The following is a 26,651-nucleotide window of genomic DNA, read 5'->3' on the forward strand; positions in this document are numbered from 1 at the left end:
TTTAAACAATTGGCAAGTAGAGATTTTTCAGCAGTATTTTTGATTAGAGGAGGGCCTAAATAGATAAAGTTAAAATAAATAGAAAATAGGCAAGAGAATGAGGAATGGGATAAGGCGGCAAGGAAAATTAGTGCCAAATTTATTTTGAACTGCAAGTTTCCTTTCTGAAAGTAGAGTTACTCCTTTAAGGAGTGGCTTTATTACCAATTTTAGTATCTATTGCAGGGAGGTAGGCGTTTACTTAAATTTTCTGCCTGTCCAAGAGTTATACTTTAAATGTCAAACCTGAAATACGTATTCTTCTATATTGCAAATCTGAAACAAAATTACATTTTGAATACAAGCTTTTTTTTTATAAAATGGGAGGATTTCGTGTTTGTAAAGGTGATAAAACCTGGGGCTATGTTATAATTCCCGAGATGGGTTTTTATCTCAACCAAGCAGCGTGGCATTTCCTCACAGAAAAAAGCTAGCCCAGACCACTTACGGACCTGTAAACAGCTGGCTCAACTTTTAAAACATTAGCAAGAGAACAAGGAATAGACTCACTGCCTGTCTGAACAGTGCGTGGCACATGATCAGTTACTTTGCAACAGGTCTTCTTGCTATTGCTTAGTACTTGCTAGTCTAACCAGTACTTCAAGACACATGCATTATTAATTTATGGATTGTTACTTGTAGTGTTTTCAAATCTATGTAAAATTAATATATCAGCAGGCATTTAAGCCTTAATCGTAGTTGAATAGGCCATGTTCAAAGTGACAAAATTCCATTTACCTGTGTAATACAAGCACCAGTGAATGCCACAATCACAGCCACAACATTGACAGTAAGCTGAAACTGGAGAAATTTTGAAATACTGTCATACACATTTCTGCCCCACATAACTGCTTTAACAATGCTCGTGAAGTTATCATCGGTTAGAATAATATCAGAGGCTTCTTTGGCCACATCTGTTCCAGCAATGCCCTAGAAAGGAAGGCAAAACAGATAAAGTAACTTTTGGCATATTGGGGTTACTGGCATTAAGTTGCATAGATTTCCATGGAATTTTAACTGAGGAAAGATATAAAATCAAGTATTTATACACAGCTAGCTGCAACATTTAGAAGTTCAACATAACATTAACATTAGCTAGCAGATAAAAAAACAATGCAACATTTAGAAATTCAACATAACATTAATGTTAGAACATACCATGGCAAAGCCAACATCAGCTTTCTTCAGTGCTGGACCATCATTAGTGCCATCACCAGTGACTGCTACAACCTGTTTTCGTTCTAATACTGTGCTATCAATAATGCCTTGAAATGAAAATACAACAAGTGAATTTTTTTCAAATATTTTCACTAGTTAGATGCTAAAGTTATTCAGCAATCTTAAGCACAAATACTTCAGTGAAATATGAAATGTTTTAGCTCCTGTTCTTCCCTCACCCACCTGGCCAACACACTCCACATTAAGTTTTGCAAGGTACCTGTAGTAGAAATTTTAGAACTTGCAAATCAGCAATAAATTCTTACAAGAAATAGACATTTATTAATAAAGCAGTGATCCAACAGAGGACAGGCTCAAATTGTGACATTATGCCCACATTTGAGCACTACAATGTGCAGCTGGCTAACGTACCCTTTCAACTTCAGCCTAACCCCAATGTTTCAAAAATGAGCTGCAGTTTTAAGTAAATTAGAAACAATAAACTAATCCCAATTTGTGTAATTATTTACAAACCAAAGCTTCTGTTCTAGGCTAAGCCCATCTGGGATAGAGGGGAAGAACAAATTGGATGTCAGTAATAAAAATGTAAATAAATAATAAAGTGCCTATTAAAAGCAGAATGACAGCAAATCAACATGGAAGTAACAAAATCAGCCATAAAATCCATGGCCGAAAATTTTAAAAATTGTACATTTGACAGTTCTACATCTACCCTTATAGGTGTTACTGCTCAGTTTTTGTATCTCAGTCTTCTACATTCTTCTGCATCACTACAATCTCGTGAAATATTCTATTCAATATTGCATTAATTTGCACTAGGTGGCAGACTTGCCCTTAAATTTACAACTAGATTTGTAGCTTCAAAGAATATCACTAGCTTTGTATAGTTAGATTTCTAAATCTAGTTTACTTGTGTGGAAGCTCTGTACAGTAAAAGGGTACATAACAATCTGATAACTTAAAAAAACAAAGAAGTGTATGTCCCCCATTAACTAGGTTAAGAAAAAACTCAAAACTAAGGAAATCATCCTTTGGACTGCTTATTTACTAGGAGCTGCAGTTCTCGCCACTGCTGGGAATGTTTCACTTGACACCAGGCTTCCTTTGTTTTGTTAAAAACAAAAAACTGCGGATGCTGGAAATCCAAAACAAAAACAGAATTACCTGAAAAAACTCAGCAGGTCTGGCAGCAGTTCTGTGGAAGGGTCATGAGGACTCGAAACGTCAACTCTTTTCGTCTCCGCCGATGCTGCCAGACCTGCTGAGTTTTTCCAGGTAATTCTGTTTTTGTTCCTTTGTTTTGTTCCTGCTGATTGCCATCATTCTCTGGATTCTTCTCATTTGGAGCCAAACAAGCTTTGGTTTAAACTTGCTTTCTGCAGCTAACATTCATTCTTTAGGGAACTCACCCAGTCATTGAACTGTCTCCTCAAATGCCACCTGATCCCAATATACTAGATTTGCATTACAAACAGATGCTCCAGACAGACCCTGCCCTGCCTGTGTGCCAACTTCATCCCACAAGAGGACCTCAGATCACTAGTGACCATGTAATAATCTGGGCTTCCCAAATTCTGAAATTCCCTCCTTTCCATCTTTCTGCTCCTTCATGACACTCCACCTCTAACCAAGCTGGCACCCATCCTAATACCTGCTCCAGCTCTGAAGTCTCTCAGATTCCAAACGTTAACTGTTTCCTGCTCCACAGATGCTGTCAGGTCTTTGTTTTTCCAGCATTTTGTTTTTATTTCAGATTCCCAGCATCCCCAGTATTTTGCTTTTATATTGATACCTCCTCCTTTGACTTAGCAATGATTTTTGACCCATTACACTTCAGTGAAGTGTGGTGGGACATTTTCTAACATCAGGCCCTTTATAAAATTTTTGCTATTGGAGAAATCTCATCACAATAGAGTACATTTTACAGAGCACATGATTGTGGAATTGCTGACTGCACAGTCTATCCTAGTTAGAATCTGAATTTTCTCAAGTGCCTGCATATTCAGAACCAGTGAATGTTCATCCTTTGGAAATTAATCTGTGGGAAAATGATTAAAACTTTTATCACCATTATTTTACCTTTGACTAAAGTGTGCTTATCAGTGGGTGAAGATCTTGCAAGGACACGGAGCCTGGGCCAGATCTTGTCTATACGTTCTTGCTCAATCTGAAAGGATTAAATATTTGTCATTTCAGTGTTCAATACCAAAGTAAGAATCCATTCTGCTGCTTCCAGTTTAAAATGTTAACGTACCTCGCCTTTTGCATTGCGAATGCGTTTGTTGAATTGTTTACCCTCCAAACACAGAAAGTCATCACCAGCCTGCAAGATGCCACATTTTGTAGCAATGGCACGGGCTGTGTTAATGTTGTCACCAGTGACCATACGCACGGTGATACCAGCACACTGACATTTCTTAATGGCATCTGGAACCTGCAGAAGGAGCAAACAATTTCACCATGTTAGATCACCATAGCTTCACTGTGGAGTATAACTGCAACGTTATTCACCTGTTATTCAAGTGAAATATGCTTGCCGCTCCTTGAGTATGAACTTCCAAATTTACTATCAGTTTAACTCAGTAGTAGCTCAAATCTCATTCCAATGATAGGATAATCCTGCCCAGTGTGCCCATCAATGCTGCATTGGTCAAAGAATCAGAATAGTACAGCAGGTCATTCAGTCCATCAAGTCTGTGCTACTCTTTCAAAGAGCAATCCAGTTAACACGCTCCTGTTATGTCCCAATATCCCTGCAATTTTTTGTTTTCAAGTATTTATCAAACTCTATTATTGAACTACTAGTCTGTTATAGTAGTCTAATAAATATTCTAATTTACTTTGCTACTATTGAATCTGTATCCACTAGCAGTGCATTCCAAATCCCAACTGCTTGTTCCGTTAAAAAAAAGTTTTGTTGCCTCCGGTTCTTTTGCCTATCACCTCAAATCTGTACCTTATCATCAACTATTTGACCATTAAAAACAATTTCTCTTTACACTTTCAATCTTAAATCTCATCAAATCTCTTAGCCTTCTATACTATAAGGAAAGGTACCATCTTTCAGGTTTGATATTTAACTAACACCCCACCCATCTGTGGGTGCAGACAAGATAATTCCATGGCACTATGCAAAGAGAAGGGAAGTTGACCTGGCTACCTTGAATCCCACAAAAACCAAAACTTTTTAAGCAGGTTATTGATGTTTATGTGGCCTTGCTGTGCAAGATCACTTCAAAGTAATTGGCTATGAAGCATCTGATGTCTCTAGAATGTGAAAGGTACGACATAAGTGCAAACTCTTTGCCAGTCTACTGAATGTATGCATCTTCACACAGCACAGAAATGGTTAAGTGTTTTAAAAAAAATCTGTATCCAAATGCAGTTACATAATTGTGTTTATACTGAAGGAATGGTTTAACAGCCCACCCCATAGTACATTAGGTTAAAAGTAATCTACCACTGAATATTCCTATGATTATCAATGACTACATTCGCTATTGTTTTGGCATATCAGAACTCTGCAACAATTGAAGAAAACCTGAAACACGTTACTGCTTGAGAACCTTGTAGGTAAAGATCATAAAATGTTACGGCCTCCACACTTTGTTACAGCCAATGAACTAGTGACAAGAACCATTTAACTTAATTTCACTTTGCTCATTCCCCATACTGCTTAATACTCCTTTTCCTAGTAGATAATTTCCTATTAAAAGTACACTTTAGAGAGATGTCTGCCAGGGCTCAGCTGGTAGCTTTTCTGCTTCCAAGTCAGAAGGTCATAGGTTCAAATCCCATTCTAAGTACACTCCTGTGCATTACTGAGGGAATGCTGCATTGTTGGAGCTGTCTTTTGGATGGGATGCTTAGTAGATTTGTTCTCAGATGAAAGATCCGATCGAACTATTTTGAACAGATCTCCATGGTGCTCTGGCTAATGTTCACTCACTCAACCAACATCAATAAAACAGATCATCTGGCCATTATCACATTGGTGTTTGTGGGACCTACCTGTGGGCAAATTGGTTGTTCTGTTTTGTACATTACAACAGTAATGCATTTAAAAGTACTCAAGTGGCTGCAAGTGCTTTGGGACATCCTGAGGTTATGAAAGGCAATATATAAATGCAAGTTCTTTATGTCACCCAGGAAGTGCAGCCTAAGACCTTTAACAATGATTTTGTTTTCTGTGCCTTAGTCAAATCAAAGATGCAGTTTCCCCTCCTGTTTCTTTGATAAGATATCTCCACATTAAAGTCCCTCTGCTTCTGTTCCATTTAAAATCTTACTAGTTAAGGACTATTCTTTTCAAACTCAAACTCTTGTTGAATGCCACTTGTTTTTAATTTATTCATGGGATGTGAGCATTGCTAGCTAGGCCAGCCATCTACTGCCCATCCCTTATTGCCCTTGAGGTGGTGTTGGTGAGCTGCTTTCTTGAACCACTGCAGAAACCAGAGAAACCTCCTTTTACCCATAATTATTGCTCGTGTTCTCCAAACTGTCTAGTCTCGTAGTCAAACTATTCCCCCACCGTTTTTTTTAAAGAAACATCAGCATTCCCCATGATGAATGTAGTATCAGAATAGCCTTATGAAATGAACAGAGAATGCTGAAAATACTGAGTCTGGCAGCATCTGTGGAGAGAGAAACAGTTAACAGAACAGAAGGTCTGATGAAAGTTCAGAGCTGCTAAGTTAACTGTTTTTCTCCACAGATGCTGCCAGACTTGCTGATTGCTTCCAGCATTTTGTTTTTATTTCAGATTTCCAGCATCTATGGCATTTTGCTTTTGTAGCAGCTGTTATTACTGGCTTAGTAATGAATGCAGTGAACACAAATTCAAACCCTACATGCTGGATTGAGAATTTGAACTGTTACAAGAATGTAAAAAAAGTGTTATTTGGGCATACAATTTTCCAGATGAAAATTCATATCAAAGATCACATGAATCCTGAAGGCAAGAGTGATCAAGAAGCTAATTCAAAGGAAGTTTGTGCAAGAGTATAAACTAATGTTGTTTTAATTTACATAAATTGCTAAGATTGTACAAAAATTTATGGATGTTTGAGGATTTAGCCATGCAAAAGTTGAAATTTAACAATCGGTCATTGGGAACTAACACACCATGCTCAAAAATACAACTCAAATATACAAATGAATAAAACAGAATTAGCAGAGGACTTTGAGTAAATAGTAGACACACACTGAATATCCAGTGTAGTGAAGTGATTCATCTCATACTAGTCACCAGGATAGCAGAAAACAGGTTCACAGAAATGTTCATACTTGGCACCCCATCCACGAACATTCACTCCCTCCACCACCGATATACCATGGCAACAGTGTGTACCATCTACAAGATGCACTGCAGAAACTTACCAAGGCTCCTAAGACAGCACCTTCCAGACCCAGGAAGGACAAGGGCAGCAGGCATCCTCCAAGCCACTCACCATCCTGACTTTGAAATACATTGCCATTCCTTCACTGTCGCTGGGTCAAAATCCGGCAACTCCCTCCCTAACAGACTGTGGGTGTACCTACACCATATGGACTGCAGCAGTTCAAGGCAGTTCACCACCACCTTCTCAAGGACAATTAGGGATGGGCAATAAATGCTGGCCTAGCCAGCAACACCCACATCCCATGAATGAACAAAAAAAAGCTTGACAAAACCAAGTTTCATTTCCAGCTTTGGTCATGCCGCAAAAACGTATACATGCCCCAAAATAGGTAGAGAAAGACTGATTCCGAGCATGGGGTGGAATTTGCTGCACCATTGATTTAGGATGACTAAACAAGCTGAAAATTACACAACAGTTGTAGGTGGAAATAGTTCATACAACAGGTGCAGGGAATTTCCCAGCTATAAAAAATGTGAATAGGATAAACTTACCACTGGGTTCAGCAGCTGTCACTAGGAAGTTTACTAGTCTGATGACATTGCTGGGCAAGTGGTTTTGTTGGCTTTTTTTTTTGTAGTGTTGTGTTATACAAAATAATTATATTTTGGGATGTCTTGAATTTAGGGTAAGATGGAAGAACGTTCTGAGTTCCGTTGACAAGGCTGGGTGGCTTGGTTGTTAAAGGGGGGCCCAGTTTGTTTTACTGGGAAGAATGTCTACATGTGAACATGTTGCACTATGACCTGAGTTGTGCTGACAGTAGAACAGAGTGCCTACTTAAGGTACAGTGTAAAGTATAACCATGGGAGCGAGATTTTCAGTCATTTTAAATGTGGGAATCTTTTCTGTAGTTTAAAATACAAGTTGCCTACTGAAAGTGTTTAGTCAATGCCACTTTTAGTTTGTTATAGTAAAAGTCTCTAAACTTGAACTTGATCCTTTCAGTTGCTCACTGGAAATTTTTATAAAGTTATTAGTCTCTTATTGGGATTGTAACAGCTGTTACTTGGCAAATTGATAACGTCTTTGAGTTGTGATCTACGGCACTATCGTTTAAGGACTGAATTTAAGAAAATTGTTTTAATTTAACAGTTGTGCATTTATCAGAACCGTGCCTAAAGTAGCTGTTTTAATGTTGCTTTAATATAGCTTTAGTGCTGCCTCCTCCATTCCCTTGTAAATAAAACCTGACATTTTCTCCTCTCAAATTTCAGTATTTTTAAAATAATTAAAAATATAAATTTGAAGGACAGCAGCATTGCTGAAATGATTGTTACAATTAAATCTTAGTCTTTGATGTTCAGGATACAGACCCTCCCCCGTTTTGCTGCCCAAGAATGAAAAGTATGTCCTTAAGTTTTAACTTTAAAATAAATCAAACTGATTCAGCTACAAGGCCCAGATCAAATTACTTGTTCAGACATTCACACAGTTCCAGTGCTCAAAAGCAGTTATAGGCATTCATGTTCAAACCCTGCATTCCAAAACATTATGATCCAGCAAGCACACTGCATAAAACCAGCCTGTAGGGAAATGTACACCTCTTCATCGGGAGAGATCAGGATTGAATGATCAGACTAGCCGGCTGATTATAAAAAACACTGCTGCAGGCTTCATTGACTGGCTGGCCCATTTCTATGCTGCAACATTCTGATTATTGGATTAGAGGCAGAAAATAAATTTTTAAAACTACATTGAGTTGAAAGTCGTGCTCTTATGCAGAAAGAATGTCCAGAAAAAATACCATGAGGTGTCACAACATGCCAATACCCTGCCTAAGGAAAAAATCTTAAACTTTAGTCTAGAAATAAGCCTTTAAAAGGAAGACTCAAAATATGTGAAGTTTTAAATATTATAGATGAGGTAATCCCAAATTATTACCTCAGTTAGGCAAAGTAACACCAATATGACTCAGCAAATTTGGGATTTCTTGATCTATATGGATGAGAGATGAAGATTTTACTTCAATCATTAGAATAACCATCCGCCTTAACATCTTTTTGTTCAGGAGCTCAACTTGTGCACTGTCCAATAATACCTGCTCAACTCAATTTCAGGAACCCTGTAAATCGAAAGTAATAGACTGCAGCTGGCAGCTGTTATTATGCCAAATTTTAATAAAATTATTCCATTTTTTGATGGATTGGTGAAACCAGGACTGAGAAGAGTGCTGCTGTAAGCAGAGGACAGGTAAACAATTTCCTTGATTCCTGCAGTCCTCAACATTTGGATTTGTATTAACATTTTGCTTTGGCTTGAATGGGCAAGCTCTTTGGCCTATCTTAGCACATCCATCCAGAAACACCTGTAAGCATTTCTCCTTTGTCATCATGATTCCAAGTCCCTCCACTATTCCAGAGCTACATTCTGGGTATGATTCATTGAGAAACAACTCCCTGACACCAGTCCTAATATTTGACCGCATAAGCTTGTACACTCTTGTTTTGCAATCAGTTTAATCTGAAGTCATTTCAGATTTAACTTCTCTGTACTATTGTGTATAGCTCTGAAAATCCTGTTACATGGTTAAAATAATCAAATTCCAATATTTCCTGATACTTCACTCCTCTGATGTTAGGGATCAACCTCATCACTTGTGAATTACCTTCAGGGAGACATCTGATCAAAGTACCCAAGGTGAAGAACAAGCTGTGGGCTATGCACAGGCTGTACCTCAGCTTCCCAGGTCTTAAACTCAGTTTTGAAAAACCTCTCCCACCCTACTCAACTTCTAAATGCTGACTCAAACTGACTTCTTTGATCAAGTGTGTAGTCACTTGTCCTTATGGTTCAATGTCAAATTTCTTCTGATTACACTAAGGATGCAACATGTCCACGTTTCAGGTCAATTACTTTCAGGACTACTGACCTGAAACACAAACTGTTTCTCTCTCCAAAGATGCTTCCTGACCTGAGTATTTCCAGCATTTCCTGTTTATCCTCAAACTTAGACCTGTCCGATCTGGTGATACAGATCAGCTATTTACTTAATCCGCTGCTCTATAGTGACTGGCCATGCAATGCTATCATCCCATCTGCTATTCAATACATGGTCATGTGTTGCAATATGTAACACTTAATTCTTGTCTTGAGAATTTCATCCCACACAGTTGTGTCCACAAGAGTATTTAGTTTATGTTGGCAGCCCTCAGAACAAACTCAACACTCACCCCTCTCCCGTAAATCCAGTTTGTTTGCAAATTTGATCAAGCTGCATGCAGTTTCAGAATCCATGTTTTAGATGCACAATGATTATGACTTTTCACCTTTTACATTTGGGAGGCATCATTCCCAGAATTTTCAAATGCTGTTGATGTTTCTTAACTTGTTTGTCAAAGAACTCAATTAGAAAAGACAATTATAAATCTGAAGTTTGCGCACAAACTCAGCCAATGCCCAAACTGCTGTTGAAAAAAAAACTTAGTAACAATAGCTTGGCTATCTCAAACATGTTTGTCTGCACTTTACCCAATTACACATTGGGTCAGACGAGAAATGAGTTGCATTTGAAAAAAAGTGTTCTCTGCTGCCTCCTCCCCCTAAGCATGTTGTTTGCAGATTTACTGTATATAAAGCATAACTGAAACAATGCCAACACGTTGAATAAAGCAAGAAAACTGTACAAATTTAAATTTGTAGGAATCTGATAAAGCTGAGGACATTGTAATTGCTTAATTTATTCTTCTAAACAATTCTGGTGGCTGTCCAGAGGACAAAGTCAAAGCAGAGAACAGCCTGACTTACAAATTTCAGGTTTAACTATGCTTACTCACCCCAGAAGGCAGAGACCTGAATTCCTGGGTGAGACACAAGCACTGCAGGTAGGAAAAGGGATTAGAAGTGTCACATTTTTGCATCCACTAAGGCTGTATTCTGCATTTTAGGGTGAAAGGGTGATCTGTTTGTTTCTCAGGATAATGTTTACATGGTTTAGGCAAGGAAGTCAACTGCCAGAATAACATCCTGAGCAATGTTGTAACAGATCTTCTGCTGGACTGGTATTGAATCACTCCACATAATAGGAAGCAATGACTAAACAAAAGAACTTGTAACATCCCAGCTTCAGTGAAAACTTATGCACCAGAGCTAGCAGACAAATTCCTGTGCAATTGCAACATTGGCATCCACCTGACTGGAAAATTACTCAGGAATATCCCATCCAAAAAAGCAAGACAAATGTAACATGGCAAATTACCACCCTACTGGATTTTCTTCAGTTGAGTGACAGAAGGGGCCATTAAAAGTGCCATAAAAATACACATACTCATCAAGAAATTGTGGACTCAACTTCAAAGCTCATCAGTCTTGATCAATACCATAGACACAGACAGGCAATACTAGCCTCTCTTAACGAAGCAGTATTTCACAAATACCACTGTAACCAAGCAAAATTGGAATCAGTGGGAAAAACCTGCCTCTGGCTGAAAGTATAGCCAACACCCAAAAAGGAGTGGTTAAAAAAGAACAATCATCGCAGCCCCACAGCATCACTGCAGAATTTCTCTGTACATATCCTTGGCCCAACCATTTTCATATGGAGCAACTCAAAACAATTCCCCATACCTTCCATAATTTAAAATCATAGTCTGACAAATACACAAATTTCCATGGTTAATGAATTACCAATATATTGGAGTACTTGCTTAGTGCCAAGTGCCTTGTCTGAAGGTTTACAGCTGTGGAATAAATGCAATTTAAATCTGCAGTCACTTTATCCTGCTCTAAACAAAAATGGATATGTTTCCAAATGCAACATTAGTCTCCACAGTAACAAAGTAAACTACAAACCCTATTAGTATTCTAAATTTGAGGGAGCATAGTGGTAATGTCACCAGTCTAGTAATCCAGAAGCCCAGGCAAAGCCTCTGGAGACAGGTTCAAACCCCACCACAGCAGCTGGTGGAATTCAAATACAGTTAATCAATAAATCTGGAATTGAAAGCTAGCCTCAGTAATGGTGACCATGAAACTACTGATTTTTGTAAAAATCCATCTGGTTCACTAATGTCCTTTAGTGAAGGATATCTGTTGTCCTTGTCCAGCCTACACATGACTCCGACCCACACAATGTGGTTGACTCTTAACTGCCCTCTGAAATGACCTGGCAAGCCATTCACTTCAAGGGCAATTAGGAATGGGCAAATGCCCAATTCCCATGAATGACTAAAAATGCTTCATAATCAAGTGAAATGTGAAAAGTAGTGTAGACCTAAGCAAATTTATGAATTTAGACGACCGTACAATTGCTCACTTGCTATTCATGGTCTGGGAGCATATTTGCCAGGGTTAAGGTCTCTGGTTCTAGATGAACCCTTGTTTCACATTGACATTCAAATTCCAAGGCAAACTATTTTGACATCAAGTGAAGAATTGGCACAATGCAGGCTGAGGGTTGTCCTATTTCTTTAAGTCGTGAGTGAGCATACTGAACAATATTAAAGCTCATTCCTTGGTTGGAGGAGAACCTTTCCAAAGAGAGGCTTAGCTGATGACAAGCACACTGTACAAAGTGAGGTGGAGCCTGGTTTGAAACATTTTTATCTCATAATACTAAGCAGAAAATTTAGAACCATAGAGATTTCCATTTCAGAAAGAAACCATTTGGACCATGTATCAGCTTCTTCCTCGTACAATCTAAAACTAACCCCATTCCCTCTTTCCAGGCCTCTATCTTTCACTGATTCAAGAATTTACTACTTTTAGCCTCAAATCACCCCCATTGGCAAAGCAATATATGCTTTAACAACAGACTTAAAAATGCTCCCTGCCTTATTGAGGATTTAAAGTCAATGAAGCCTTGTAGTATTCCTAGCTGGAGAAGTTGTGGGAATTTGTAATAATCATCCAAGGCACACACCATTACTATTTCCAGGATATTGTGGCACAAGTGACTCAGCCCTTTACTTACTCAACAACAAAAGTTCTTGAGACCCTCCGCATGAACCTTGCCAAAATGATGATAACTCCATAATTAGTATCAACCCCATTTAAAAATCAATAATTATGTACAACTTGCTGGATTAATGCTATTTTAATTGCTACTGCCATTTAGACAGAACAGTCCTGGTGACAAAACAGCCCGATATATTGCTCCAGGATCAATTGCTCTTCAATGACCTTTGTATTAAGCTTTAACCATTTATTTAGCGAATGCAAGAACAATCTTGCACACACACTGGCTATAAAGTTTCCTGTTAAATGGAGTTAAATTTTTGAAAGCCATTTAATGCTCATTTTAATTCAGTGATCTGTGGTCCCATAGTGATTGACAGTGTTAAAGTGGAGTATCAATCCAAATAAAAGTTTCTTTCAAGTACATTGACATTCCAACACACTGTTAGCGTGTTCCACATTCAACCCTCCTTGAGATCACCCAAAATTCTGCTATCTCTGTCCTAACTCTCACCAAGTCCTATTCATCCATCACTTCTGTGCTTGCTGACCTAATTCTCATTTTCAAATCCATCCATCCCTCCAGAGCCTGGCCTCTTGAGTGTCCCTAATTCTCATTGCTCCACTGTTGGTGGCCGAGTGTTCATTTACCAGGGCCCTCAGCTCTGGAATATCTCCCTAAACCTTTCACTCCTTTGCTCCTTTAAAGTGCTCTTTAAAGACTACTTCTGACAAGCTTTAGATCACGTGTCTTACTATCTCATGTAGCTCTGCATCAAATTGTTAGATAATGCTCTGAAGTGCCTTGATGCATCTTTTAACGTGTAAAAGTTGTAAGTTGTTGTTATTAAAGGGATAGTGCAAATATATTTTGTTCAGCAAATAAATGTAAAATAAATCTAATAGAGATTCAACTATCGGACCATGTATCTATAGCTGCTGACTTTAAAGCAAAAATATTCAAGAAATAATTACTTTCTATAGATCCTGAATTGGCATTTCCCCTACAAAACAGGTCATGTGCTTCAAAAATAATTTGTTCACTAACATCTGAAAACGATTACAATTTAGAAGCCTTCAGTTAGTTCAGGTAACTACAGTCATACAGACTGCCTGTATAATATCCAGGAACAGTTTTAGAAATCAAAATAATCCAGCTAACATGTGGTAAATTCTCAGAACTCAAATTTCTTATTTGTTATGGAATGTTATATATTAGCCCTTGAGGCCATTTTGTTGTAGCACAATTACAAGACTATAAGTTGAGGTTTTGTTTTGATGTTTTGATAACAAATTGGAAAGCGAAGAAGCAAGCTTAGCCATAGAAAATTTATAAGACAATACAGCCAAAATATACGTTTGTTACATATGCAAGCTGGCTGCCAAATGTACGTACTAAGTGGCTATCCTTCCAAAATTAATTAGCTATAAAGTGCTTTATGACATCCCAAGACATGAAAAGCCAGGAGTTCTTTTACACATTCTCAGTTCATAATAAAGACAAAAAGTCATGATTATGTTTCACTGTGCTCGCTATCAGCTTATTACAAATATTTAGCAATTGCACCCAATGTATCAATGTTTCATGTGATGCACACAACAGTTGCAGCAATTCACTTGATGTCTGCTTCTCTTGCTGGTTTCAAGTTGAGCACAAGACAAACAGACCACGATTTTAAGTCCAATCAGAGCCATCAAGTCATATTGCAACCAGATATTTTTCTTAAATTTTATTCAGATGAGCTGACAAACTAGGATAAATTGAAACTGTTTATAGCTTTCATTTCATTCACTCAAATCAAACTAAAAATTCAAAGGCAAAAACAATAGATGGTGAAAAAAATCCAATTCGAGAATTTTCTAGTTCCTTCTTTGAAGTTCAACTTATTAGAAAGAAAAATACATAAGAATCCCAATAAGAGAAACCGTTGGGGACATGTCAATCAATGGACATTTGAATCTGAAGGCAAACTCAGTCACAGACTTTCAGACTTAACTATGGACACTGTGAAAATCATCGTTCTACAATGAATGTATGAGATATATCCTTTATGTAGGATAAAGTCTCAAAACACTCGGCAGGACCTCCATGCCACCTCTGCAATGTTATTAAATGCATATAGTTACTGTTTACTTACCTCTGGTCTCACAGGATCTTCAATACCAACTACAGCTATACAGGTGAGGTCAGAAAGTACATCATTTTCATTATCCCAATCCACATCAGAATTAACTTCAAATTCTCTGAAGGCTAAGCAGATGGTACGCAGTCCCTCAGAGGCCATTGGTTCTATTACTTTCTTTACTAAATCATCACGGTCTCTAATCTTCAAATCTTTGATCTCTCCCTTTGCGTTTAAAATTTTGGAGCACCTGGAGAGAGAGTGTGTTTACATCTTATGACAGCTTTTCCTTTAAAACTTAAAAGCTTTTAAACAGAACCAACTGGGAGATGCACAACAGGATTTGATACACATGTGTATTAGCTATAGGTTTACATATTGAAGGACTGAAAAACCTGTTAACAGTTTAAATACATCACACAGATGGCATTTTATAAACTGGGACTTGTTCATATTTCTCGTGTCATGTGGAGTTGAAGGATACATTTAAAAATTACCAGAGCATGTACAAATACTTTGTCATCTGTAGAACTGCTCAAATATAAATTCTGCCAGTAACTTGCTTGGATTTTGTAACCTTTCTGTGGACATTGTTTCGCTTGTGGTTCAAATTTGCCTCTTTCCCTCCCCCTTACACATTCTTCCTACCTCCTCTCACTTGTGTTTCCAATATTTCTTCCCAAATGTAATATCTAATTACAGCTAGATGGCAGGCAACCTTTACTAATTTGCATCAGTGGGAAAGGGCAAGAGCAGATGCAGCAATTAGAGCTGTTGCCATTTGGCAATCTGGAGAGAAGGCAGGGGCAATGGAGGGGGAGGAAGAGGCTGTGGCTGGGAGAAAACCAAAAGAACGTAGAATTTATGAGCTTGGGGATCTAGTCCTATGGCCTGTGGATGAACTGGGAGTTAGATGATCTAAAGTGAGAGCAATAAAATGGGCTCAGGTAAGGTACGGAAGTTGTACATGAGCTGGGATGTGAAAATATTGGATTGAGATGCAGTTGAAAGGAGACAGCAGTCATGCTGGGGACCATGGAGATGTCCAACACTGCTCATCTATGTCTAGCTCTTGAACCCAGGAACATTCTATGTTATACTGCAATGAACTGAAGTTCCAAGAAGGGAAATACTACTGTGGATGTCAATTATGAACAGCTGAAGTTTAAACGATTTTTCTTAAACCCGCAGTAGCTTGACATCCCCAAAGAGAGTTATTTTCTTTGAAGCTTCAATAGAAAGGACAAGCTGAAGTTTAATGAGATGTGCTTACAGAGCACCATGTTATTGGCTCCAAAGAACAGCCATTTCAGTTTGCAAAACATCTTCAAGGTAATGTGCAATGATCTTCCTATTTAGATGGCAGTTAATCTGTGATAATGAACTAGAGAATTTCAGGGTGAGGAATAAAGATGAATTTTTAAAAGATCCTGAGGCAGTTAAAGTACATAATGGCCAATGACTGCATGAGGCAGACAGTCAAAGTAATATATAAAACAGAATAAGTTTGTTTCACTGTAAAAACATTTTAAATGCAGAAATTTAGGATGACTGTTCAGGGAATGCAGAAAGTATACAGTATGTAATTATGAAGTTGGGTTACTTGCAAAGTCTCAAGTACTTAGACCACAAGTGTAATGTGTGCCTCTTAAACTTGTGCTTGTTATGTTATAAATTACAGCAAATATTGAAATGGAGATGGGTAGTAGTACTCAACGCAACCAATGAGCTTAGTTTTTAGTTCTGTATTCAATGAATGTCATACTGAAAAAGTCCAAGTAACCCTGTGTTTTAATAAAAATCTTAGCCTTAAGGGAATCTTTCAGATCTTCTATAGGTTTCAAAGCTATTCTTCAAATTAGCTTCTCAGGGACAAATCAACAATGAAAACAATCTCCTTCTCCAAGTCTAGGGGAAGCCCTGGTGCAAGGGCCAAATCTCAGTTGGAAGGCCAACTAGAGAATGTACCCTCTCCCTCTGGGTCATGGGTCAGTTCCCTGTTCAAGTCCCTCCAAAAAGCCACCATGAATATCATGTACATACATTTTATATATACTTGTTGTAATATACTTACTTTTTAAGAACAATCTCAGAGGCGCCCTTACTGAACATTTGAAAACTATCATTAGGGTTCTTCAGGACTGTGCTCATAGATTTCCGTGCAGAGTTGAAGGTGTAGACCTTGAATAGTTTCTCTTCTGGAATTTCATTCCGAATTGCCTGGTAGTCTCTTTTCAAAGCCAATACAAATCCCAACAAGGCACATTCTGTCTTATTGCCAACATGACGTGGCAAGCCACCTTCTTTCTCAGGAGGCTGTGAAGTTAGGTCAGTTAACACATTTTAGGTATTCAATCTTACAGAATTTGATCCAAATCAAGTTTTAAAAAATGTATTTTTAATCATTTAAGTATACGACTATTAAGTGTTGCAACATAAACAATTAAAATAGGATTCAAGGCCATTAGTACAGAATGCTGTTTAAATTGCTAGCAAGTCATTCAAGGTTTGCTCTCCGAATAGGGCATATGAATTTTCAAGCAAATTACAGTACTGCTTTGTAATGTGCTCAACTAACATTCTCTCTAGTTCCAACAGTGATACAATTTAAAACCAAGCATAAAAACCTCAATTTAGTGCTATGCAACATGGGACATGCAATATATTATGCAAACAAAATCATTTATAACCCATTAATACTGAATACTTGGTAAGAATCCCAACATACCAGTATCTTTGTAGTGTAAGCAGAGTTTACAGCTATCCCGGCAATAAGTTTGTCCAAAACATTTTCAGGAAAAGATTCTGGATCTGGAATCATCTTGTAGTGCTGGCCAGCTAAATATGCTTGAACCACTGTCATTCTGTTCATTGTGAGTGTACCAGTTTTGTCCGAACATATAGCTGTTGCATTCCCCATTGTTTCACAGGCATCCAGATGTCTGACCAAATTGTTATCTTTCATCATTTTCTGTATTTGGAAAGATTTGTGGTCATTAATATCAATGTTCAAGAATGTGTGTCATTTGATACATAAGCTAGTGCTAGATTTTGACAGAACAATTTTAAAAGTAATTTACACTAACTATACTGGGATTCTAATCCATGTTCCCCATTCACTAATGGGAAAGAAAATTGCAGATGATTTTAAGCCCACCCAAACTGAATGTTCTGACACAAGATGCAATTAGATTTGAATGGTAGGAAGAAAAAGTTTTTCACATTCCAAAATAAAGTGCTGATTGTTTGGTTTGCGGAACCCAAGGAGTGGCCAGAGTACACATGTGAATTGCATTCCAGGAAATGGAAACGCGGGTTTTTAAAAGCAGGTTGGGAAGGGCAGAATATCGGATCTGATCACAATATAATGAGACCTTAATAGTAGCAAATGCATGTTGAAGTTAGGTTAGAACAGAAATTGGACTTGGCTGCTATACACTTGGTCAACTAGTTAGACATCCCTGGTAGAATCACTCAACGCTTACATTATAACTACCGAAAAGCAGCTGCTGCATGTGGAATATACAAACAAATAAGAATCACGGCATTAAGGACAGGGAGCGTTTTTGCTTCTAACCAAGTTCATGGCAACCAAGTTCAACCAAGAAAATGCTGCCCCTCAGGCAAATAACAATATCTGATCCAAAGGAATCAGCAAGTCTTTAGAACAACAGGTATGAGTGCCAAGTCCAGTCAGCCAGAGTCTGCTTTCCCTTGCTTCACAAACTGTTTAATGTACCATTAAGGGGCACAAAACCCTTTTCTCCAACTCAGTACTATTTAGGTTTCCACAAGTCACTACTTATTCATTCTAACTATACCCAATACGGTAGGGTATATCACATTCAAAAACATCCAAATACCGAAATACAATTGGCCCCCAGAAGTTTTGGATAACAGATACACAACCATAAGGGCTAAGATTTCAGTTATATGTTTCTGTTATAGCTTACCTTTACTGAATAAGCCAAAGAGATTGTAACTGCAAGTGGAAGGCCCTCTGGTACCGCCACAACCAAGACAGTAACACCAACGATGAAAAATTTAACTAAATACTGAATGTAAATTGGAGTACACTCAGTCAGCCAAGGGCGTTGCTGGACCCAAAATGTATTAATCACAAAATACAGAACAAGAATGATAACTGTAACAGCAGACATCACCAATCCTATGAAAGAAGAGATCAATAGCATTACAATATATAAATTGAAAATATGGCCATAAATTTAGTTTTTTTTAAAAATTCATTCACAGGATGTGGGCTTTGCTGGCTGGGCCAGCATTTATTGCCCATCCCTAGTTGCCCTTGAGAAAGTGGTGGTGAGCTGCCTTCTTGAGCTGCTGCAATATGCTACCTTTCATAGGTTCTTGAATTATCTATAAAATGGTCACTCAGGTACTAGACAATAGCTCAAACTTGATTAGTTTTTGACTCACCAATTAATATAATTACCTACAAGAAGTATTCCAGCACAGCTTATAAAGAGTATTTAATATTTTGGTAAAAATGATATATGTATAGTCTTAGCAGATGTATAACAACTGCAACACTTCAACAGACATTTCAAATGCTTCAGAATATGGCCATGCTGAAGAGGTCCTGAGTGCGATTGCAAAGCTGAAAAATTTCCAGTTCTAGTAGATCAGACTAAAGGTTGCTAACAGCAGCTACAGGTTAAGCTGGCCCATCTATCTTTATTACAGAATTGGAATACTACAGGCTGCATACCAACAATAAGCTGCTCCATTCTTCACAGTGGTTGGGTGGAGTGGGGCAGTATTGGTGGTGTTAATGCAAGTGTCAAGATAGATCTAAAGAATTATGAAGCTGGTCAGAGTCTTGGCAACCTTAAAATGGTCAGTGTGCATAGTTGAACAATTAGTTCCCAGTTCGAGACAAGACCATGGCTTGGAAACAAAATTCAAAAGTAGAAAATAGGCCATTTAATTAAAAACAAAACACTAGTTGGGTTGGTTCATGTTATGGTGTATAACCACAGGAATGTAATAGTCCATTTTTTACCATTACCATAAGGAATAATTTTTTTCAATACTTTGTAGATGCATTCAATTCCATTATCAAAAACCAGTAGACAGGCTCAGCATAAACAGTTAATTTAAAACTTTACTAAGCTCAGGCAAGTTCCCACTGGACTAAAAATCAAATTTTTCTAAAATGTTTGTGTAGGACATGCCATACAGACATCAAATTACAAAATCAGGAAGGCAATGGTGTTGTGGTATGTTGCTAGGCTAGCAATCCAGAGTCCCAGAGACTCTGGGGGCCTGGGTTCGAATCCTGCCATGGCAGATGGTGGAATTTGAATTCAATAAAAATCTGGAATTAAAAGTCTAATGATGACCAACGAACCTTTGTCGATTGTTGTTGTAAAAACCCATCTGATTCACTAATGTCCTTTAGGGAAGGAAATCTGCTGTCCTTATCTGGTCTGGCCTACATGCCACTCCAGACCCACAGCACTGTGGTTGGCTCTTAAATGCCCTCTGAACAAGAGCAATTAGGGATGGGCAATAAATGCTGGCCTAGCCAGCGATGCCCACATCCCTTGAATGAATAAAAAATAGCATGCAATCTCAAGTACTGAAACATCACATCCATGAATTTTTTTGCAAAAACCAATAATAAATCAGGATAATGGAATGATTAATTTTCATACCTGCTTTACCAATTTGAACTGCCAATTTTGTGAGTTTGCCTTGGAGTACAGACTTTTCTTTTTTGGGCACGTTTGCTTTCTTTTTCTCAGATGCATCATCAGCTGCTTCATCACTTTTCAACGGCTGCATTTCCATAGCTGCTCCATCTTGAGCTTTAGCTGAAAAAAACCAAATGGTCATGATTTAAAAGGACAATCTGATTCTCTTGTCTTAGTTAGTGACTAGCCATGGAAAGCTACTTTATTAATTTGTCTAAAGTTCAATGCTGGGAGTGGGTGGAAGGGTACAGAGATGGTTTACCGGCATGAGGGATTTGGTTAAAGGAGATTCAAAATTAGGACACTCTCCTTCGATCAGAGAAATTGAGCTAGGAGGTTTAAAACAAAATGCTTTGATAGAGAGAAAAAATATTCCCTCGCCAAGTGGGTTTATAACTAGAAATCACAGATTTAAAAATAATTGGCACAAGATCTAGTTGGGGGAGGGGGCAATTTTTTTTCCCCTCAGTTGTCAGAATATAGAGTGCACAACCCAAAGGCAGTAGAAGCTGACTCCATAAATAAAAGGAGGAGTTGGACAGATACAAAAAGCCTGGGGGGGGGGGGGGGGGGGCACGTTATGCACAACTGCTGTTTCAAGAGCCAGCACAAGCACAATTGACTAAATGACCTCCCTTTGTGTAATAAACTTCTACAATTCCATGACTGGAGTCATACACCTGCAAACTTTGATCCATGAGCAGAATTTCAAAATTAGTGCAGTATGCTACACACTTACTAGGTTGCATGTTCACCAAGAAGCATTTCTCATGTAAAGAAATTAAAAACACCTAGATAATGACATTACAACAATTATTTGGCCACTGCAGGTTCTTGCAACTATTAGGAAAGTATAATTTTATCTATTATATGTTAGAGGATCGAGGGGCTCAAAAATGATGAAACCCAAGTTATTGCAGTTCTGTGGATACAAGACTGCTTAGCAATCCCAGTAGGTGTGATTACAAATGTAATTAAGTTATACCTCAAATTGCTGGCATGCACAAACCACCCAATTTATGGGTTTACCCGATTAAAATTCACTCAATCTTACGACACAGGAGATTGCCATTCAGCCCATTGTGCCCATACCAGTTCTTTGAGTTATCCAGTTAGTCCCACTTACATTCAAACACTGGAATCTACAGTCTACCTCAACCCTAAATTTACTAACTTAGATAAAACTGACAACTCCATGTAGGCACAAATACCAAAGATAATGAAATATGACCAAATAGGAAGGACTTTGTTGTAGATCTGTCGTAAGTGATGACAAGTGTAAGTTTCTTTGTTCAGTGAATTTTCATTGATGCAATGATTAACATGAAGGTTTGCTAAGATCTCAGTTTGGAGCTTTGTAAAAGTTACAGTGTGGAACTAGGGACAGCCTACTTCGGAATATTCTGGGCACACCTGTCTTAGTATCTAGAAGTAATGGGAGTCAGGGTTGCCAATGAAAAATTTTGTTGGCTAAAATTTTCCAGCTATACTTCAATTTCTCAATTTAACCATAACATTTGAGCATGAAGGACAGCATTTTTCTTAACGTGCCAAAACAGGTTTTCCCCTTTTCTTCACAGGGGCAGTTTACTCAAATCTTTATAAATAGAACATTTCATATTAGCTTCCACGTACATGTTAAAAGATTTTGAAGGCCAAGTAAACAGTACCATTGATCATGCCAAGATTGCTTAAAGCATTTAATGTTTACCTTTGTTTCGATTTTCTACAGCTCCATCTTGCTTTTTATCTAAGAAAAAAGTAAAGCAATTTTATTAACTTAGTTTATACATTTACATAGCATGAGTTACTTCATGCAAATGGGAATTAACATCTGAATATACTGAGCAATTCGCCATTACCCCTTTAAGTTACCAGAGGTTTTAAGTGGAAGGACATAATTGCTCTGGAGAGTGTGCAGAGGAGATCTACAAGAATGTTGCCAGGGCTTGAAAATCGCAGCTGAGATTGGATAGGCTAGAGTTGTTTTCCTTAGAATAGCAGAGGCTAAGGGGTGACCTAATTAAGGTGTATAAAATTATGAGGGGCCTAGATAGAATAGACACGAAAGACATGTTTCCCCTAGCTGAAGGGTCAGCTATCAGGGGGCATAGATTTAAGGTGACCAGTAGAAGGACTACAGGGGACACTAGGAAAAACTTTTTCACCGAGGGTGTTGGGCATCTGGAATTCACTGCTGAAGTTGGTGGTTGAAGCTGAAACTCTCAACTCATTTAAAAAGGTACCTGGATCTGCATCTGAAGAGCTGCAACCTGCAAGGCTATGGGCCAGGTGATGGAAAATGGGACTTAAATGAGCGGCTAGTTTCCTTTTCCTTTTTGGCCGGCACAGACAAGATGGGCTGAATGGCCTCTTTCTGCACTATAACTTTATGGTTCTATTTGCTCTTTCTTTTTGAAATGAAAGCACATGTTCAATCTGAGATTGATTGCCACTGCATTATGAAAGTTATTTGGTAGTTCAGAACTTGAGTATTATATGTCAAAGCTTTTCATCTTGCACTCATCAGGATACTTCACAAGAATGCCAATATAAAGGGAAAACAGAAATTTATACTGTATGTGAAGAGAGTGCTGATTGGTAGAGGTGTCCACAGAGAATGCACCATTGATGGTGACTGACAAGTTCACTACCAAGCATTGTTTGAAATTTAAACCAGGCAGCTTGACCCCGATTGGTCAAGGCATTGCCCTGAGGAATGAGTCAGTGAATGGCTGTCACTTTTAATCAGCAGAAACAGGTACAGCGTGTACATGTTCTGTCTTCAAAGATCAGGGCCCTGTGTATTAATATATGTAGCTTCCAGTACACCAAATACTGAGCCTGGCTGAAGCTTAAATTGGCTGTCAGTGCAATTCTTAGCAGAGGATTATATAGCAAAATGCTGTCCAATTGCAGGATCCAATCCAGTGTTGGACACCGTTTTGAGTTTTGTAAGCACAGGCTGATTGGGTATGGTCTGTACCTCGCCCAATACGAACAGCGGCTGGGACATGCTACCTAATACGATCTGCTAGTCTTTGGGACGTACGCACTACATACCTAGCATCACACTGGCACTGAAATTTATATGCCACTTTACTCATGTGATAGCAGAACATCGTTTTGACAGCAGCATCCTGTTAGCGGTGAATACCACTCATGTTGCTACTGCACAGTAACAGCGAAAAGCTCGACTTTTTTTCAGCAATACTCATTATGAAAGTATTGAAATCTTACATATTTACTAGGTCCTGCAAGTGAGGAACAAAATCAAGTAGAGATAACAAGGCTGAATGATTAATTATATTTTAGTATAAAAGCTACAGAAAAGTTTAACTGCACTGCTTAATAAGGGTGCTGAGTTGCTACCCCGCTGAGTTGCTACCCCACTGCCCTATCTGGAGGGCGCTTTTGTCCTCATGGCCCACACCACGGAGTCAACCACCTTCAGCTGCCCCTTTTGATCTTCAGGGCTTCGAACCCACTTTGCTTCAAGTCTGCTTCTCGCAGCTCTAACATGGAAACTTCTTCTCTGCTCCTGTCCTTTATCTCAACTTAATTGGATCTCTGATCCCTATCTTTGTCCCTTACCTCAGACTGTCTTCTGGGATTTCTTTGTCCCACTCCCCGATGTGGGACCTCCTCCTCGGTCAGTGGCTTTCTCCCTGTACCCCTCCCCATGCCCTGCTCCGTGGGACACCACTTCTGCAATGGCACTCCTCTCAGGTCACCTGACCTGCAGTTTCACACTTTCACTTTTCTTTCTTTTGCACATGGCCAGTTCCTGGCCTGAAGATGAGAAAAACCACTAATTACGCATATGCGGCACCTTTCCGGTTGGCTTACGCGTGAAAACAACAAACTACACGTGTGGCCATCTGCCGGTTGTCACATGCGGAGACCCTGAGGGCTGCTGGAAACTGTAGTTTCTAGCCTCCAAGCTCCCAATCTCAGGGTGCCAATTAAGTATTGGAGCTTGCCACAGGCTTGGCCAACAGAATCTTGGGTTTAATTGGTAGAAAGCAGTCTGTGCCAGAATTAAAAACTAATATGAGGAGTTAACTGATCAGTAAACTTTTATCGTTATTTCATGTCTTCACACTTTTGTCCCTTTAGGGCATAGTGGGGAAATATTAGTAGGCTGATCATCAACCTGTTTGAACTGAGTCATGCATGATCTTTCCATAGCCAACAAGTCCTGGAGTAGGACTTGAACCCAGGGCTTCTGGCTCTGAGGAAGGGGCATTACCCACTGGAGCAGAAATTGGTAGGAGTACAGGCTGTCAGGAAGTTCCTTAGCAACATGCTCAAAATAAGAACTTTCCAAAGAACAGTTAGAATAAATGCATGGGATTCAGTTAATTGCCCTCTTGAGCTCCATGATGAAGCTCAAAAGCTAGACGAAGAAAAGTTTTTGGAATGCTGGCAGAACTCCATTGGGGGGGGGAGGGGGGGCAATGGTGGAACTCCATGGGGCTGGGGGGGGGTGGGTGGTGGGAGGTGGTGAAGAACAAGGCCTAGAGTTTCATGGAACTTCTCAGCATATCCATGGCCTTTTTAATTGAGGAAATTTACAGATAAAAGGTTATACCAGTTCTACATTGATATGTACAATTTCCTTAATTTATTGTCCATCCCTAATTGCCCTTGAGAAGCTAGTGGTGAGTGCCTTCTTGAACTGCTACAGTCCATGTAATGTAGGCACACCCACAGTGCTGTTAGGGGAGGGAAGGGTCATTTCTGATACTTCTGCAGATCAGTTAACACCTTTATCTAAACAGTTTCACTCCATGTAAAACAGCAGCTCGAGTGTTGCCTGTGGTGCGCTTTCCAGATTTACATCAATATAAACGGGTTCAACACAGCCAAAGTCAATCAACACTTCAGATTTCTGGAGTTTACTGTCGATATTAATTCTCACATCAGTCCAGTACACTGAATGATTTTTGGACTTGCCTACAAATTCCTGTAAGCAAGATTGGCACAGAAACAGGCAATGTGTAATGTTGAGGAAGTTCCAGGCAGACAATTACCAAGTACCATTAGCAGTGGCCACCTAAATACTTAAAGTCTGATATCTGAAAGCGCTTGGAGCCTAAGTGCTTGCTAAAATCTATTTTGTCAGGATACAGTGACTGATTTGATATTGGACTTCCTCTATGAGAAAGGGGTCCAGAATGTCAGAATAAAGTCCAACAACATTAATGCTTGCCATATGAAGTGAACTGCCTCAATCCAATTTCCAGTGGGCACAGATTTAGAGCACTAAAGGGCATTAACCCAGAACACTTAAAACTTCACTATCATGGGTCATCACTGACCAGAAACTAGCCATATAAATACAGCAAGGGCAGGTCAGAGACTAGGAATCCTGCAGCGAATAATTCACCTCCTAACTCCCCAAAGTCTGTCCACCACCTACAAGGCACAAATCAAGAGTGTGATGGAATGCTCTCCACTTGCCTGGATGAGTGCAGCTCCAACAACATTCAAGAAGCTTGACACCACCCAAGGCAAAGCAGCCCACTTGATTAGAAACCCATCCACAAACATTCACTCCCTCCACCACCGAACAGCGGCAGCAGTGTGTACCATCTACAAGATGCACTGCAGGAATTCACCAAGGCTCCTTAGGCAGCACCTTCCAAACCCACGACCGCTACCATCTAGAAGGACAAGGGCAACAGGTACATGGAACACCACCTCCTGGGAATTCCCCTCCGAACCACTCACCAGCCTGACTTGGAAACATATAGCCGTTCCTTCACTGTCACTGGGTCAAAATCCTGGAACTCACTCCCCAACAGCACTGTGGGTTGTACCAATACCACATGGGCTGCAGCAGTGCAACGTGGCAGCTCACCACCACCCTCTCAAGGGCAGTTAGGGATGGGCAATAAATGCTGGCCTAGCCAGCGACATCCACGTCCCATAAAGGAATAAAAAATTGAAAAGTGCTACTTATTTGACAATCTTGGGTTACAAGGCAGCTGGTGCAAGAAATGGGTAAACATGCTGATGCAATAGGACAGCTCATTTTAATTTAGAGTCAAGACATATTTTTGGAGCAGAGGGCCCTTTATTCTGCAGCTAAAAAAGTTGCTATGCCTAATCTGAGACAACATAATTTGGAGCAAGGTAAGTGCTCTATTCCTCAGCACCTTTTGAACATGCGTTAGTTTGGCCCAGCTGGAAGCACTTGTCTCAGTAGGTTGCGGGGTTCAAATGCCACAAGACTCAATCATAACCTAGGCTACCATTTTATGCAGTACTTAAGAGTGCCGCATCAGGCG

At 39.1% G+C, this 26,651-nt stretch overlaps 1 protein-coding gene across 10 annotated transcripts in view; it reads right to left on the reverse strand.

Annotated features, from left to right (window-relative positions):
* The window catches only part of LOC121293223 (plasma membrane calcium-transporting ATPase 1-like), a 107,464-nt gene that overhangs the window by 22,154 nt on the left and 58,659 nt on the right, over positions 1-26,651 (reverse strand). For all 10 annotated transcript variants that reach the window (XM_041216060.1, XM_041216067.1, XM_041216069.1 and 7 more), the window contains 10 exons: positions 22,067-22,105; positions 20,317-20,475; positions 18,592-18,806; positions 17,367-17,609; positions 16,713-16,954; positions 14,654-14,888; positions 3,473-3,652; positions 3,298-3,385; positions 1,198-1,304; positions 778-969 (listed from right to left, as the gene is read on the reverse strand). In XM_041216060.1, coding sequence (XP_041071994.1) covers positions 778-969; positions 1,198-1,304; positions 3,298-3,385; positions 3,473-3,652; positions 14,654-14,888; positions 16,713-16,954; positions 17,367-17,609; positions 18,592-18,806; positions 20,317-20,475; positions 22,067-22,105 — 1,700 coding nt within the window. The remainder of the gene's footprint in view (positions 1-777; positions 970-1,197; positions 1,305-3,297; positions 3,386-3,472; positions 3,653-14,653; positions 14,889-16,712; positions 16,955-17,366; positions 17,610-18,591; positions 18,807-20,316; positions 20,476-22,066; positions 22,106-26,651) is intronic.

Source organism: Carcharodon carcharias, chromosome 21, assembly GCF_017639515.1.
Source record: "Carcharodon carcharias isolate sCarCar2 chromosome 21, sCarCar2.pri, whole genome shotgun sequence".
In the NCBI taxonomy this organism is placed as follows: domain Eukaryota; kingdom Metazoa; phylum Chordata; class Chondrichthyes; order Lamniformes; family Lamnidae; genus Carcharodon; species Carcharodon carcharias.